The sequence below is a fragment of the Salmo salar genome, chromosome ssa18 (genome assembly GCF_905237065.1).
Source record: "Salmo salar chromosome ssa18, Ssal_v3.1, whole genome shotgun sequence".
Taxonomy (NCBI): Eukaryota; Metazoa; Chordata; class Actinopteri; order Salmoniformes; family Salmonidae; genus Salmo; species Salmo salar.
This window is the reverse complement of record NC_059459.1, coordinates 13,461,344-13,478,567: the sequence shown is the minus strand read 5'-3', so window position 1 is coordinate 13,478,567 and position 17,224 is coordinate 13,461,344. Positions and strand designations below refer to the sequence as shown.

Here is a 17,224-nt window from a genome sequence, read left to right as displayed (position 1 = left end):
GAGCACATCTGGGACATCATGTCTCGCTCCATCCACCAACGCCACGTTGCACCACAGACTGTCCAGGAGTTGGCGGATGCTTTAGTCCAGGTCTGGGAGGAGATCCCACAGGAGACCATCCGCCACCTCATCAGGAGCATGCCCAGGCGTTGTAGGGAGGTCATACAGGCACGTGGAGGCCACACACACTACTGAGCCTCATTTTGACTTGTTTTAAGGACATTACATCAAAGTTGGATCAGCCTGTAGTATGGTTTTCCACTTTAATTTTGAGTGTGACTCCAAATCCAGACCTCCATGGGTTGATAAATTGGATTTCCATTGATTATTTTTGTGTGATTTTGTTCTCAGCACATTCAACTATGTAAAGAAAAAATATTTTAAGATTATTTCATTCATTCAGATCTAGGATGTGTTGTTCAAGTGTTCCCTTTATTTTTTTGAGCAGTATATATTCCAAAACAGAGTTCTGTGAGGTGTAACTGGAGGTTGTCACGACTTACATGAGCGTTGGGTTACAATCATTCTCACCAACACGGGATTGTAATGCCTGGGTAGAATTGTCATGCACAGAAACAGCTGCGGTGATTTACGCTCTATCAAATCATAACAGTCCAAGGTGCTGCATAATGGATCTCAGACTTTATATAAGACAACACATCACCAATGTAATGTTGAAACACTTGGCCCCTAAGCCATTTATGGAGTGGTCACTTGCTGATGTGATAGAGCACTTGTCTGCCACTGTTTTGGGCAAAAATAAGAATTGAGACAATATGCACTTGCATCCCAACTGCCACATTTAAAGAACTCATTAGCAGGTATCGTCTCCTACCGTGACCTGTTTTATAACATGAGTTGCTATAAAAGAGGTGTAATGGATTCGCACAAAAAAAAAATGTTTAGCATTTAGCGAAATTTGAGTGCGAACCCATTACACATCTTTGTATGAATTTGCGTGCCAAGCTTCTGGGAGTGCGTTATGGTTCTTTTGATTCACTATGAAACATTGCCTGACAGACACACTCTGGTAATAGATTGTGAGAACTTTGGAAAATAAAAACTGCACCCAAGCATACGTCGCCAGTGACTTGCTAAGTTGATTTAATGAACATGGCCTGCCTGCTCAATGTGCCTGCTAGCTACTAGCATCATTGACAAACAGAGATGGAACTTACCTAGTTAGCGATTTTGGGCACTGATAAAAAAATTTAAGTGTCGCAGCTTATGCTTTATTTACGATAGTCTAACAGCTTGCTGATGAAGTTGTAGACATGTTCTCAGAAACCAGTCCTGAGCGAGGCCAGCTGCAACTGACTCAATACTGTCTGCAGTGCACCGACTGGTTTTTCAATTCACTTTTTTTTAAACTTGAAATACTGGACCAAACACCTAAGCTAGATGTAAAATTTCGCAACTAAGATCTCTTCTGCAAAAACGTGAATTACAGATTTCTTGATTAATCTTTCTGACCATTGAGGACATTGTAGTGGCTGTTATCGCTATCGTCTTGAGGGACAAACAGTAACTTTCAGGGTACGATAAAACAAACATAACACACCCACATCGAACCATACCCCCAAGACTCAAATCTTGTTTTTAAAAATGAGCAGCAGAAAAACAAGCGGCGAGTTTAGCTCAGTTGCTCTTTAAATTGTATCAAATTACAGAAATATATTTAACCATAAAATTCTGATGTATTTTTTATTAAGGCATACGTTAACATTCATTGGCAAAAAAAATGGACATTGTACAAAGTTTGCATCACCTTGCGTAGAAATATTTTACAAATATATGGTCTCATATCAATAGTCATGTCAGAATGCCAAAACTACAGCAAGCTGTCACCCGAGTAAGGCACTCTCTGTCAAGGCTGTGCCGGCACACTCATGTCTTCGCTCCACAATGTTCTGTCTGGCACACGTTAAGGAGCTTTCTGACCCATTTCCTTCCAGCTTTTCCACAGCAGTAGGTTCTTGCTCTTGCCCTGAGTTACAAGGCAACGGGGAAGCCTCAGCCCATTGAACTGGCCCACTCCATCGTTATGGCCCATGGCTAACAACATGGTCACACTCCCTGTCAGGAAAACATGTGGGCATATACCCATGATAGAATGTTCTATAGTCAGATATCATGGTCAAAACAATAACATTGACAGAAGTAGGGTTTACAAGAGATTGTCTCCTCTTTTCCCAGTCTCCAGTCTCAATTACCTGGGTGATAAGATTCCAGGGGTTTCCCCATCAGACTGTTGGTGATGTTGGTAACAGCAACCCCGGCGTGGAGACCTGCATGATACGCCATCTTAGGCTCGTTAACATTGGCACAGTCCCCAACAGCGTACACATTGTCATAGCCCTCCACCTGCAGGTGCGCATTCACTTTCAGGGACCCATTCTCTGCTAGGCATCCATCTGAAATATAAAACAGCAAAACTTCAGTAAATGCATGTGGATAGTGTTTAGACCACTGTACATTGTGTACTAACATGCTGACCACACTGCTCGCGTCGTGTGCGTAGCCAGGCGCTAAAATATAAATGTATTCTATTTGTGACGCGCTGCAACTCCCGCCTCTCCCATCTCCAAATTGGTTTTTTAGGAGCATATACCCACATGGGTGACTGAAAGATGAACCGAGGTCCACACTCCAGTCGGTAGTGGTAATGTACCTTAGTTGGTTGCCAACCGTCATATAAAGTCAAAAGATAACTACAAGATTTTTTTTTACCCTTATCTGTGGATAAATTGTCAGAGTAGAAGATCTTGTGCATTTCAGGTAAAATAGCAACCCAATGTTTATATCCCAGGACAAATTATCTAGCAACAGCAAGCTAGCTAGCTTCCCAGCTAGCTAAATTGCCATAAATGTTTATTGCTTTTCAACGTGTCCCCAAATGAATGTAGTCGGTTCAGAGGTGATTTGGCATTTCAACCTGCGTGTCCTGATGGCGTCTGGTGTGGGGACAAAAATCAACCTGCGTGTCCTGATGGCGTCTGGTGTGGGGACAAAAATCAACCTGCGTGTCCTGATGGCGTCTGGTGTGGGGACAAAAATCAACCTGCGTGTCCTGATCGCGTCTGGTGTGGGGACAAATCAACCTGCGTGTCCTGATCGCGTCTGGTGTGGGGACAAAATCAACCTGCGTGTCCTGATCGCGTCTGGTGTGGGGACAAAAATCAACCTGCGTGTCCTGATGGCGTCTGGTGTGGGGACAAAAATCAACCTGCGTGTCCTGATGGCGTCTGGTGTGGGGACAAAAATCAACCTGCGTGTCCTGATGGCGTCTGGTGTGGGGACAAAAATCAACCTGCGTGTCCTGATGGCGTCTGGTGTGGGGACAAAAATCAACCTGCGTGTCCTGATGGCGTCTGGTGTGGGGACAAAAATCAACCTGCGTGTCCTGATGGCGTCTGGTGTGGGGACAAAAATCAACCTGCGTGTCCTGATCGCGTCTGGTGTGGGGACAAAAATCAACCTGCGTGTGATGGCGCATGCGGTCACCTTCCTAATATTGAGTTGTGTAAAGTTGATTGGATTTCCTTTGGGTATTGGACTATTCTTCATACACAAGAAACTGTTGAGTGTAAAAACCCAGCAGCATTGCTGTTCTTGACACAAACTGGTGTACCTGGTACCTACTACCATACCCTGTTGAAAGGCACTTAAATCTGGTCTTTCCCATTCACCCTCTGAATGGAACACACAGCCATGTCTAAATTGTCTCAAGGCTTAAAAATCCTTCTTTATCCCGTCTCCTCCCTTCATCTACACTGATTGAAGTGGATTTAACAAGTCATCAATAAGGGAATTTTGGTTTCACCTGGTCAGTCTATGTCATGGAAAGAGCAGATGTGGAATTTAATATGCAAGTTCATCATATGAGGTTTCTCTAACCAGCCATCTTTCACAGGAAAGGTGATTAATTAACTTTTTATATATCCAGCAAAACTGTTTAACAGATTTTGAATTCTCCTGTAGTAGTTTTATCAACAGCGCTTTGAGCAGTACTTCTTGAATTTCTGGGCTGCCTTGGACTCAGATGGCATAATCCCTTCACCTAGTGGACAAGAAAGACAACTCACTCAGAGTGGAGCTATAGGCATCAGAGTTAATCTTCATGCCTGTGCAGCAGATGACCAGGTCTGCAGTGATCTCTGTATCCTTGTCTGTCACGATAACCATGTTCTTGTTGGTCACATTGAGCTCCAGTATAGACAGGTTAGAAACTTTCTGCCCTAGAGTCAGATGGAAAGGTGAGGCCACAGTGTGAAAGAAATTACATAACAGCAGGTGAATTGCACTGAGAATTATAATAAGTGTTTAGCATGAAAACAGATGATCAAAGGTTCTCTAGGCATTTACTGTTTGTGCCAGTCACAACAGACATCCTAATTCCATATCCAATAATGAGGAAGTGAGGCAATCACCCTCTGCACACATTCTGTCAGCTGAACATGCCATAATCAAAACTGCATTTTCACTCTGACTGGTGATGTTGTGTCACCCTGACTAACATTTCCTCAGCCAGACATAACCTCTTACCCAGTAGCAGCTCCACTCCTTTCTCCAGCAGCACCTCCTTAGCCTGTTGTCTGACACTGGGCAGCAGCTCTGGGTCGGCTAGGCCAACATGGGAATGGATCAGGATCACCTGGAAACATGGGGGTGTTTGAGAATGGAGGGCAAGCTCCATTAGTTGTGCTCCAACCACAAGTCTCTAAGAGGTGTGAATAACAAAGGGATGTAGGATATTTTTACCTTCTTGTCTGGATATTCTGTTTTGATCTCTGCAGCCATCTCTACACCAGTGGATCCACCGCCTACCACAAGAACCGAACCTGCGGCCTGGACCTGACCAACAGCAGGGAGAAATCAAACACCTGTCATTTACTAATATTTTCATAAAAAAACACATGAACGTAGGTACAAAAATTGTCAAATGTATTGCAAAATACACTGAACAAAAATTATAAATGCAACATGTAAAGGGTTGGTCCGATGTTTCATGAGCTGAAAAGATTCCTAAAATTTTCCATACACACAAAATGCTTCTCATTTTGTGCACAAATTTGTTTACATCCCCGTTAGTGAGCATTTCTCCTTTGCCAAGATAAACCATCCATCTGACAGGTGTGGTATATCAAGAAGCTGATTGAACAGCATGATTACACAGGTGCACCTTGTGCAGTTGTCACAACACAATGCCACAGATGTCTCAAGTTGAGGGAGCATGCAATTGGCATGCTGACTCTAGTAATGTCCACTAGAGCCGTTGCCAGAGAATGGAGTGTTAATTTCTCTACAATAAACCACCAACTAGGGCTGTGCAATATTGCCTAAGTTTCCTTTTTTTTTTTTTATTATGGGAGATTCACAATATACAGTACCAGTCTTCTACATTGTAGGCTCATCCTGACATGACCCTCCAGCATGACAATGCCACCAGCCATACTGCTCATTCTGTTTGTGATTTCCTGCAAGACAGGAATGTCAGTGTTCTGCCATGGCCAGCGAAGAGCCCGGATCTCAATCCCATTGAGCACATCTGGGACCTGTTGGATCAGAGTGTGAGGGCTAGGGCCATTCCCCCCAGAAATGTCCAGGAACTTGCAGGTGCCCTGGTGGAAGAGTGGGGTAACATCTCACAGCAAGAACTGACAAATCTGGTGCAGTCCGTGAGGAGGAGATGCACTGCAGTACTTAATGCAGCTGGTGGCCACACCAGATACTGACTGTTACTTTTGATTTAGACCCCCCTTTGTTCAGGGACACATTATTCAATTTTTGTTAGTCACAGGTCTATGGAACTTGTTCAGTTTGTGTCTCAGTTGTTGAATCTTATGTTCGTACAAATATTTACACGTTAAGTTTGCTGAAAATAAACGCAGTTGACAGTGAGGACGTTTCTTTGTTGAGTTTATAATTGTGTTCATGCTTATTTATAAAACACAGACTAGACAGCTAGTATAAAAGAGTATTTGGCTAAAATGCTGCTTCATTTTCCAGAATCAATGTTCATTCATACTCTCGTTTTAGTGGTGTCTGCTCTGCTTGCAATTTGAGTAGTAGAGATATAAAAAGAGTATTGTTAGAAAAGTGAACTTCTCCTCTACTACTGAAGCAATAAGGCACAAGGGGGTGTGGTATATGGCCAATATACTACAGGTAAGGGCTGTTCTTATGCGCAACGCAGAGTGCCAAGATACAGTCCTTAGCCGTGACATATTGGCCATATATCCCAAACCCCAGAGGTGCCTTATGGCTATTATAAACTGGTTAGCAACGTAATTAGAGCAGTAAAAACACATGTTGTCATACCCGTGGTATACGGGCCGATAAACCATGGCTATCAGCCAATCAGCATTCGGGGCTCGACCCACTAAGTATTTAAATAAAAATAAATGTCTCAATGTGTTTGTGTCCATATGACAGATTATGTTGGACCAAACCTCAAATACGAACAGCAAATTGAAACCTCTTGTCAGTGAGGAAGATGTGATCTCTCAACTTTGTTGGTGTAAGAGCTAGGGGCTTGGTATGTGTAAACCATAGAGAAAGAGGCAAAGCGAGAGGTTTCACTCGCTAAAATCTGTCCAAAATAAGTCCAATGCATTTCTATGGGCTTATTTTGGACCTAAGCTTGTCGCCTGCCTTCACGCCTTTGGGACGACTCCCCCCATTGTTAGGGTGGAGACGTGCATCTCTTCATTATATACAGGTCTCTGGTGTAAATATGGAGGTGCACACAACACAGAAGAGCGAAAGAGACATGAGAATAAGCAGACGTAAAAGCTCATTAAAAAACAACACAAAACCTATATTCTTGCGATACAGGCATTTGGAATATCGAGCAAAAACATTAATTCAAATGATTTTGATATGTCACCCAGCCCTACCTCTAACGTCATTTTAGAGAATTTGGCAGTACGTTCAACTAGCCTCACAACCACAGACGAAGTGTAACCACACCAGCCCAGGACCTCCACATTCGGCTGCTTCACCTGCAGGGTCGTCTGAGACCAGCCACCCGGATAGCTGATGAAACTGTGGGTTTGCACAACGAAGAATTTCTGCACAAACTGTCAGAAACAGTCTCAGGGAAGCTTGTCGTTCATCCACCGCCATCACCTTATGTTTCAGCATGATAATGTAAGGATCTGTACACAATTCCTGGAAGCTGAAAATGACCCAGTTCTTCCATGGCCTGCATACTCAGACATGTCACCCATTGAGCATGTTTGGGATGTTTTTCTGATCCACACCTTTACCTTTTTTTTGTAAGGTATCTGTGACCAACAGATGCATATCTGTATTCCCAGTCATGTGAAATCCTATGATTAGGGCCTGATGAATTTTTCAATTGACTGATTTCCTTATATGAACTGTAACTCTAAAATAATTGAAATTGTTGCATTTATATTTTGTTCAGTGTAGATCAAACATGAACATTAAGTCTGCACCAACAAACCAGCCCTGGGAATGCACGTCTGTGAAAATGTACCTCCTTCACAATGTCCTCATACTTCTGGATGGCTGTCTGATAGGAGGCCACCATGTTGTACTTCCCCGGGAAAGGGCCGTCTGTGCCAGTGCACAGTATAAGGTGCGAGTAATGAACTTCCTGTGGTGTAAGACAATGACACAATCAAATTAGAGGAGCAAACTGTCAACTCTCCAGCCTGTCAGATGCTGTCTGCTTTGGACAGCACACCACTGCATAGGCCTAAGTAAGGAGAGTTCACCAAGAATACAAAGCTGAGTTGATATTCAGCAGCTAGAGCTGAACTGACTAGAGAAAGCGACATTACATAATAAACCCCAGCATGCTCATATAGTCTACTGTACCTTTCCTCCATCCAACGCTACAGTCTGTGACACTGGGTCCACCCGTACGACTCGCCCCTGAAGGAAATTCTCTCCAAATGTCTTAAAATATGGGATGAAGGTCTGCTGGGCAAAGCCTGTGAGAAAGTAACTAAATATGTCAAAGGTTCTTTAAGTGAGAATTGTTATATCAGTGTTTTTCCAGTGATGTTACAATTTCCAATGGGTCAAAGGTTCTCACCACTCTGAACAGAGGCACGGAGGGCAGCCACATTGTGATGAAAGGCGTCACGGAGGTCAATGAGGGTGAATGGTATCCCCCTGGATTTGAGCTGTTGTGCGGCGGCGGTGCCACCGAAACCCCCACCAACCACCACAACATGAACATTGTCTACAGATATCTGGCTGCCCATTGTCTGTAGGCTATGACGATAGGGGTGAAATGGTAATGAAAACTTTAAAACATTTCTGGTATGAAAGAAATGTAAGAGCAAGAAATACTCCCGACAAGAGTCAAAGTACTCTCAGAAATAACAAATTACACTGTGTACAAAAACATTAAGAACACCTTCATACTATTGAGTTGCACCCCCCCATACACAATTCAAGTCTCAAATGCTTAACAATCTTTCTTTAACCTGTCTCCTCCCCTTCATCTACACTGATTGGAGCTGATTTAACAAGTGATCATAGCGTTCACCTGGATTCACCTTGTCAGTCAATGTCTTGGAAAGAGCAGGTGTTCTTAATGTTTTGTACACTCAGCGTATATACAAATATGGAGTGAAAATAAAATATTGGCCTACGCCAACAGGGCTGATAACAAAAACCTTTGCATAAATGCATACAAATCATAACATTTGTATAAATCCATAACAATGAGCTATTGATGGGCGACTTTACCTGGCATAGAAAATGAGTTCTCGTCAGGACACTGTCGTTCAAAGGCGCTAGCCTAACACAATCACTTCAAACTGAAGTTGTTAAGACTTCAAACTAGCTGCACTCCGTTTCGTTAGACCTGTTTTCTATTGAGATATCATGAATTAGCATAATCTTATTTCGATAGCTGTCCGTCTCATCCTGAAATCTCTGCTGTTGAAAACAAAATGTTAGTCTAAAAGAATTGTGAGTTAATGTCTAGATGCTTTTTAATTGTGGCGAACAAGTTTATAAATTCCCCGTCCGGGCTAATGAGACAGTGGATTGCGCAGTCAGATGGAACGGAGTAATTAGGCATTTTAACGTCATATTTAGCTGGTGGTAATTTGTGCAATAGACACCGGATGGCATGCAGTTTAAACCAATCAGCATTAGACCCACCCGTTATATAAAACACAACAATGACTTAGCACTTTAAACAGGAACATTTAATGACAGTCTTCATCTGAGACATTTACATCAGAATATTGTAACATTACACACCTTGACATATTCTAGCGAGTCAGTGACTGGCTTAGCCATAAGTTCATTGCTTAGCCTGTTAACGTAAAAAGGTATGTATGACACAGTAAAGTAGCTAGGCTACTCTAGAATTCGTTCGCAATTCAAGAGCACGCTCTGTACCTTATACCCTGTGCCTCGGAACCGTATTGGAAACTCACCGAGAAAAGTAATTACAAAAATGTCCACTCCGAAATGATTAACCAAATGCCGTTATTCAGCGACTCTCGATCAAATCTAGTTGACACATTTGAACTACCCTAGTTTCTACTTAAATCAAACCCAATATAGGCACCACTCAAACTCAACTTGAATTTACATATTGAAACTATAATAACACATCGTATAGAATTAACTTACCAAAATGTAGGCTACAACCGTTTCGTCGTTACTTTCCAGCGTGGTTTCCCGTCTTCTCTCAGTGTTGCCAACTCCTCAGTTAGGAAAGTAGCTGTTGGCTGTCCTAGAAGTCGCTAAATTACGTCATCGCCTAATTCGCATAATTGGCCATGTGCATGTAATTGTGATGGATGCTGTAGAAGAGAGGAATAATTCGTGGGAGAGACAAAAAGTGAGTAAAAAACACCTTAAATATTTTTAGCACTACAAATGAACTTTCTTCTGTCGATTCTTGTTTTTTTAAATGTCACAATTCCAACCCTCCTCCTTTATCTGGGCTCGGGACCGGCAAAAGTGACCCAAAAGAGACATTCTGGCGGAGTTACTTAGTTTTTTATTTAGTTTTTTTATTTTTAGTTTAATTTTATTAATTTGGTTTGTTTTTTAACCTTATGGTCCACTTAGGAGCCTACAACAAGTCACAGTAAAACATGAACACTTTTAACCATTACATTTAAAAAAAAATTGTTTTGTATACAATCTACATTAACAATCTAAATGGACCAAAAAGAGACAATAGAAAAAACTGTCAATGGCGACGTGAGAAAATTATGGTAACTAGTCTGGCCCTAATTCAGGTGAATTGTTTTATTTTCCAGACCCCCCTCCCCACACACACAGGCTGTGCTGGCTCACAGAAAGAGTGGGTCATCATCATTTTGGTCAAGGCTCTCTATGGCAGGTTCAGCAACTGAGGGAACTGACTTAAATTAGTAAGCAGCTGATGTGCCAAAAAGCTGCAAAACATTATCAGGCAGCTGGTGCTCATAGCAAGCCTCACCAGACAGCTTCAGTCCATATCGAATGTACAGGATGGAGTTAAAGGGTCTGCAAGGACATCCGATTTCTAAGTTTGCTTTTTACCACACTTATCTGGCTGAATACTCACTCGACTTCAGCATTCGAGTGTGGCAAGGACAACACAGACACAGCAGCTATGGCAAGTTCTTGAAACGGGGGTTGATATCAGCTGCATCCATGAACTTCCAAATCTCACTCCAGAAGCCCAGTGTGTTTTTTGTCTCATTCCATTTATCCCAGAGTGCTAAGAACCTTGGCGTGATCCTGGACAACACCCTGTCGTTCTCCACTAACATCAAGGCGGTGACCCGATCCTGTAGGTTCATGCTCTACAACATTCGCAGAGTACGACCCTGCCTCACACAGGAAGCGGCGCAGGTCCTAATCCAGGCACTTGTCATCTCCCGTCTGGATTACTGCAACTCGCTGTTGGCTGGGCTCCCTGCCGGTGCCATTAAACCCCTACAACTCATCCAGAACGCCGCAGCCCGTCTGGTGTTCAACCTTCCCAAGTTCTCTCACGTCACCCCGCTCCTCCGCTCTCTCCACTGGCTTCCAGTTGAAGCTCGCATCCGCTACAAGACCATGGTGATTGCCTACGGAGCTGTGAAGGGAACGGCACCTCCATACCTTCAGGCTCTGATCAGGCCCTACACCCAAACAAGGGCACTGCGTTCATCCACCACTGGCCTGCTGGCCCCCCTACCTCTGAGGAAGCACAGTTCCCGCTCAGCCCAGTCAAAACTGTTCGCTGCTCTGGCACCCCAATGGTGGAACAAGCTCCCTCACGACGCCAGGACAGCGGAGTCAATCACCACCTTCCGGAGACACCTGAAACCCCACCTCTTTAAGGAATACCTAGGATAGGATAAAGTAATCCTTCTAACCCCCCCCAAAAGATTTAGATGCACTATTGTAAAGTGGTTGTTCCACTGGATATCATAAGGTGAATGCACCATTTTGTAAGTCGCTCTGGATAAGAGCGTCTGCTAAATGACTTAAATGTAAATGTAAATGTAATTTACAAAGATGGATGGCACGCCATTGCTGGACAATCTTGTCTATCTCTGCAGGGGAGTAGCCAAGGAGCTTGGCTATGTTTTCTATTTCTCCAGGGCTCTTATTGTGCTTTAGAGTTTCCTCCACATTGAAAACTGACATGTACTGCAATGCTTGATGTTGCCCGGCAGTCTCACCCTCAACTCATTAGTGAGGGAGATGGTGAAGGCTACACACCGCTTTCGGACATTGTTTTCATCCTCAGGCGCAAGGTAGAGCTCAGCTGCCTTTGATTCAAAAAGGTAACCAAGGTACGGTTTGGGACTGATGTATCCATCTATTGGCCCTTTGAGTACATCAACATTTGCCAGTGGATTCAGCAACCTGCTGCTCACAGGCTTGATCAAGCTAACCAAGCTGTCAAGTAGCTTAAGAGGATCTACTTGTTCTCCCTCAAAAGCCTTGATGGCCAACTGTACCTCACCCAACACTGACTTCAAAAAAGTCAGATACAATATGTTTTGAAGATCACTGTACATGGCGTATAAAACCTCAGCTATGTAGCAGTGTTCACTGGACTTGGTGACTGCGAAATGCAGCCTAAGCTCCTCCCACTGGTCCAAAATGCATGAAACCGCAGGTTCAATGGAGAGCCAACGTGTGGCACACACCTTGGTTATCTGTAAAGGCTTCTCCCCACAGTTGATGGTCTCATATATGGCTTTGTAGGCCTCCCTGCGCTTTGGAGACACTGAAAACCAGTTATAAATGTCTCATACCAAGTACTCCACACTACGGGGGATGGTGTCATTGGAAGCATGACTTACAGCAAGCTGCAGAGAGTGGCACACACAGCGAATAAGAACCAGATATTTGAGGCCATACTCCTCCTTCAGCACTTTATGGACCCCATTGTTAATCCCCGTCATAACAGAGGCATTGTCAGTCCCTATCCCCAGGAGTTTCTCTTTTTTAAGACAACACTTTTCGAGGAAAGCCACAACAGCACGGGCAATAGATTTGGCATCTCCTCCCTCCAACTCAACAAGCCCCAGAAATGTTGATACAATTGTCTGCTTGGTGTCACTAAAGTACCTCATCACAACCCCCAGGTACTTAGAAACACTTACATCCGTGGACTCATCGAGGAGGAGGCTGAAATGCTTTTTCAGAAAGTATGGTGCTAGAACACCATTAATAATGTCTGTGCACTTAGTCCTGTGCATTTTGAAGTGGGTAGCAGCAGTGGCGTCTGAGAAAGCAGCTCTACATGCTTCTCCAATGTGAACACATGCCAGCATGGAACAGTGTTCAGCGATAGCTAATGCCATGGTGGCCTCAGCCTTTTTTGCAGAGTCAATTTTTTTAACCATAGATGGCAGCTTGTTTTGGCTGGAACTGCTATAAGGCTTTGCCTTTTGAGTATGTTTTTGAGTTGTCATGTGTTTTTTTACATCACTAAGTTTGGCGTAGAAATCAGCCTTACAATACAGGCAGTATGCTCGTGTATCATCTCCAATAACGCTCACCCTTTTTAGGGTTTGTTCCTCTGAGGTGCTTAACGGACAGGTGAATAGTTTTTGCTATCAAGCGGCGGCGGGGGTGGGGTGCGGGCGCTGTGTCTTTCGGGGGTGGGGCCCACGGCAGAACCCGCTGCTCGTTGAGAAGAGTAAGAACGATATGTGCTTTCACGTTAAAGTCTCCAATAACACCAGGAAAAGTTGCTAGATTTGTCGCTAGACGATTTTTTTTTTAAATGTGTCGCTAGAGGGGTCTGAATACTCGCAAAATATAGCGACAAAGTCGCTAAGTTGGCAACACTGTTCCATATAGCCTATGCTACAAAAAAAAATTCTCACTGGGGATAGCCTGGGCAGCCGCTAGTGGGCTTTATAGAGCCATTGGGATGTTCACAATCACGTTTACATGCGCACAGTATTCCGGATAGTAGCTCATATCCCGCTCAATGTCCTATTCGGGAGAAATTGTTTACATGCACCTTTGATATCCCGCTCACGTGTATCCCTGCACCATGAAAAAACAGAATATTCCTCATTTAAATTCATTTGGGTTAAATGGAATAGTAATTGAAATATGGACACTGACTGTAGGCCTAAAATGCTCTAATATATTAACTCCTGCAGAATTATGCATTTCTTGCAGTAAAATGACACAACAAATGATAATTTTGTCTTGGGAACAGGAGTGGAGAAATATTATTGATTTATTTCAGCATCTCTTGAGAAAATGCAAATACTTGTGTAATGTGTTATCTTTGCAAGCAGGCATCATTTCAACCACATAAAATATGCACCCATGACGAACTGAAGTCTTATCAGAAAAGTGTTTCATGTTTTCTCGCTTTTCATTTACTTAAAACTGGTGAAACTGATGACATTTTGCACAATACTAATCTTTCCACTGTTTTGGAGTTACTGCGTTTTCTCCCTGGTCCCTAAAAGAAAAATACATATTTAGCATGTGTTAAATAGATTACTTATGCATTATTTCTATCAATGTAAGACATTATTCTGGTGAGAAATAGTTCATTTAGTCTTCTGGGACAACAAGTTATGACAGAAGAGAAGCTGTATGTATCAAACTATAGCTGACAAACAAATGCCCTACCAAATGTCGGAAATAATATGCAGAAGGTTGTCTAAATTAGGGGTGAAAGTAGCCCGGCTATATGGTCCAGTACAGAGTATCAGCAACATAAACTATGATGGAATTATAGTGGATCGAACTGATCAGGTAGCCTACTTTTTATACTCGCTAAATATAGCGACAAAGTATATTTAGCGAGTATGACAGTCAGATGACATCATCACACAACACCCATGATATGCGAAACAGCTTGCAGAGACCAGAAAAACAACAGTAAACAGGATAATATGTTTACATGCCACAGTTAGCCAATATCTAAGGTCAGCATATCCCAGACATTTTATCCGGGTTTTTCATAATCAGGATACAAGCCTTTTTCGGATTATTGGAAACGGGATATGATGTTAATATGTGTCAACTCCAAATAAGAATACTTGAGTATCCCGAATAATAATGTCTGTTATTATTACTCAAGTATTCTGATATTGGTGTGTGCATGAACACGTGGCTGTGAGTGTTCAGGCCTCAAGCAATGACTATGTAGGCTATAAGAGGCCCAAACCGAAATGCAGGGCAGGAATTTTCAGGTGTGGGTTTCTTGTGACTGTGGAAGGAGCAAATGAACAAGGTTGTGGTACTTATGTGAAGCTAGCCACAATAATGGTGAGCCACAATAGTGGAATTTGTGGTTCGCCTTAAAAATAAAAGTAATTCAGTGAAAGTGATGACAACTTAAACAAATAGTGAAATTATGCCACCTTTGGACTATACACTAGATAATGCTAAACACTGCAAAACTGCAAAACACAGCCTTAACTATAGAACTTGGGTCCTTGAAATGCCTATTGTGCATATTGACATTCATATTGCAATGTGCAACATTACCTATGGATCTTGGGTCCATGAAATGGGGTATCAGCCTACTCAGTGACACCCAGAGAACACAACTGTGAAGAGTTTACACAAATGTTAGTGTTGTAGCTCTTATTTTGGGACCCTGTCCCCGACCTGCCTTTTGCCTAGCCCTTGGACTATAATAAATATCAGAGCTCAAACCATCTGCCTCCCGTGTCTGCATCTGGGTCTCACCTTGTGTCGTTATACTAATCTGTCAACCTACTGTATTGGACATCCATATTGCAATTTACAGCCTTACCCCATTTCATGGACGCAAGATCCATAGGTATCAGCCTTCTCAGTGAGTATTTGTGTGTACGACGCTAATATTTGTGAGACCTTTTCACAGTTGCATTCTGTGGGTGTCACTGACTAAGCTGATACACCATTTATTTGACCGAAGATCCACAGGTAACCCTATACATTGCAATATGAATGTTCAACATAGTAGTAGAAACACGCATGCCCGCCCACCTGAGGATCTGTCTTTTTCAGCCATCTATTTCCTGTGTTTAGGGCTGCAAAATCTACTCAACAATGTCTTTCTGTTGGATCTATAAGAACGCTAAAGCTTTGTGAGGAATTTAACACATCTCGACACTTACACCACAGGAAAGATACATTTGTTTTGTTGGGTGTTTTTTTTTTTTTGTGTAGAACTGAAAAGTAATTTGCTACAGTTGAAATGTTTTCAAATTAGATGTGAAGAAATGAAAGCAATATCTGGGAAATGAACACAGATTATAGTGATATTATGTCTGATTTTGCAAACAAAGTACAGGTGTAATCTAGAGCCAAGTGTTTTGATTTTTAAACCGAGGGCATCCGGAGGTGCGTTCAGTTTTCTTGAACGTTTGCTCCGTTGTGGAACAGTTTGTACAGAACGACACGTTTCCCCAAAACGTTCTTGAACAGACTGAGGTACGTTTGCTCCCATTTGGTGGGTGTGGTGAGGTGTAGGTTGAAGCAATGGGTGACGTATTTTAAGGGCAGTGGACATGCTGACAGCATTCCTCAACCCAACCCCTCCTTGTTTTTCAACTGGTCGTTCAGTACAGCACCGTTTCAATTAAACTTTCCAGAATGTTAAAACATACTGAACACAGCCATGCTATTGACACACTTGTTGAATTATGCAACAGAATGTGACAACAGGAATGTGTGAGTGTAAGTAGGTCTAGGAAGAGGAAGTTTTTGTGGTTTCAGCCCTATTCCACCCATTTATGTTGATATATTTATATATGCAAATACACCATTGTATTTATGCAAACAAGGCACATATAATATTCTTTATTTTAACACCAAAATATATACCTGATACCATCAGAAAATGTATATATGAGTGCATTCTAAAAAATAAAAAAAGACATTTGGCAAATTGAGTACCAGAATTTCCACCAAAATCCCTGAACACCATATTTTTCCGTGCCAGTAAAATGTTTCATGGGCTATAATTTAGTCAATATTTGATGGATTTAAACATTTCAAACAGTTTGGAGTATCTTCATAAACTGTGAAAATGTTGCACTATTAGAATTGTTTTTAAACCTTTTAACAATTTTTATGACCTCTATTATTAGGTTTACTGGTGAGCTTAATGTAAACCTTGCAATATGTATGTTAATGCGAACGATAGGCTAAATTGAACCTTTATTTAACTAGGCAAGTTAAACAAATTTGTATTTACAATGACGGCCTACCCCAGCCAAAGCTGGGCATATTGTGCGCCACCCTATGGGACTCCCAATCACAGCCGGATGTGATGCAGTCTGGATTCGAACCAGGTACTGCAGTGACACCTCTTACACTGAGATGCAGTGTCTGAGACCACTGCGCTACTCGGGAGCCCAAAATAAATAGAGAGGTGATTTCCCACAGTTAAAGTTCCCAAATATGAGCTACGACGCTAATATTTGTGTAAATTCTTCACCATTGTAATCTGTGGGTGTCACTGAGTTGGCTGATATCCCATTTTATGGACCCAAGATCCATAGGTAAGGCTGTACAGTGCATGTAAGTATGCCCCCAATGCATTTCTGAAGTCTAATTTACCCACAGTATGATTTCAACAGATTTGTACTTTTTTTGGGTACAAATAACTAATTATTGTCTTTTGTTGAATTTATATAACAATATCCTAACCATGTTTAGCATTATCTAGTCCAAATATGGCATGTTTCCACTATTTCTATCCGTTTGCATCACTTTCAATTGGGGGACCTTTATTTGGAAGGCAAACCGCTAATTCCAC

The 17,224-nt window shown here is 42.4% G+C and overlaps 2 protein-coding genes across 3 annotated transcripts in view; one reads left to right on the top strand and one right to left on the bottom strand.

The window, feature by feature from the left end:
* Positions 1-1,690: 1,690 nt before the first annotated feature.
* Positions 1,691-9,783, bottom strand: aifm2 (AIF family member 2). 2 transcript variants are annotated; one of them, XM_014154056.2, is made up of 9 exons: positions 9,631-9,783; positions 8,069-8,250; positions 7,849-7,964; positions 7,505-7,624; positions 4,762-4,854; positions 4,546-4,654; positions 4,086-4,238; positions 2,214-2,414; positions 1,691-2,076 (listed from the first exon to the last, which is right to left on the bottom strand). In XM_014154056.2, the coding sequence occupies exons 2-9, from the start codon at positions 8,238-8,240 to the stop codon at positions 1,925-1,927; spliced, it is 1,116 nt and encodes a 371-aa protein (XP_014009531.1). In that variant the 5' UTR covers positions 8,241-8,250; positions 9,631-9,783; the 3' UTR covers positions 1,691-1,924. The 2 variants fall into 2 exon arrangements, with proteins under 2 accessions (XP_014009531.1, XP_014009532.1); XM_014154057.2 differs by lacking the exon at positions 9,631-9,783 and adding an exon at positions 8,731-8,861.
* A 34-nt stretch (positions 9,784-9,817) lies between these two features.
* LOC106576715 (ninein-like protein) overlaps positions 9,818-17,224 on the top strand; it is a 66,849-nt gene continuing 59,442 nt past the window's right edge. Inside the window, exon 1 of the mRNA XM_014154049.2 lies at positions 9,818-9,841. The gene's annotated coding sequence lies outside the window, so the exon portion shown is untranslated. The remainder of the gene's footprint in view (positions 9,842-17,224) is intronic.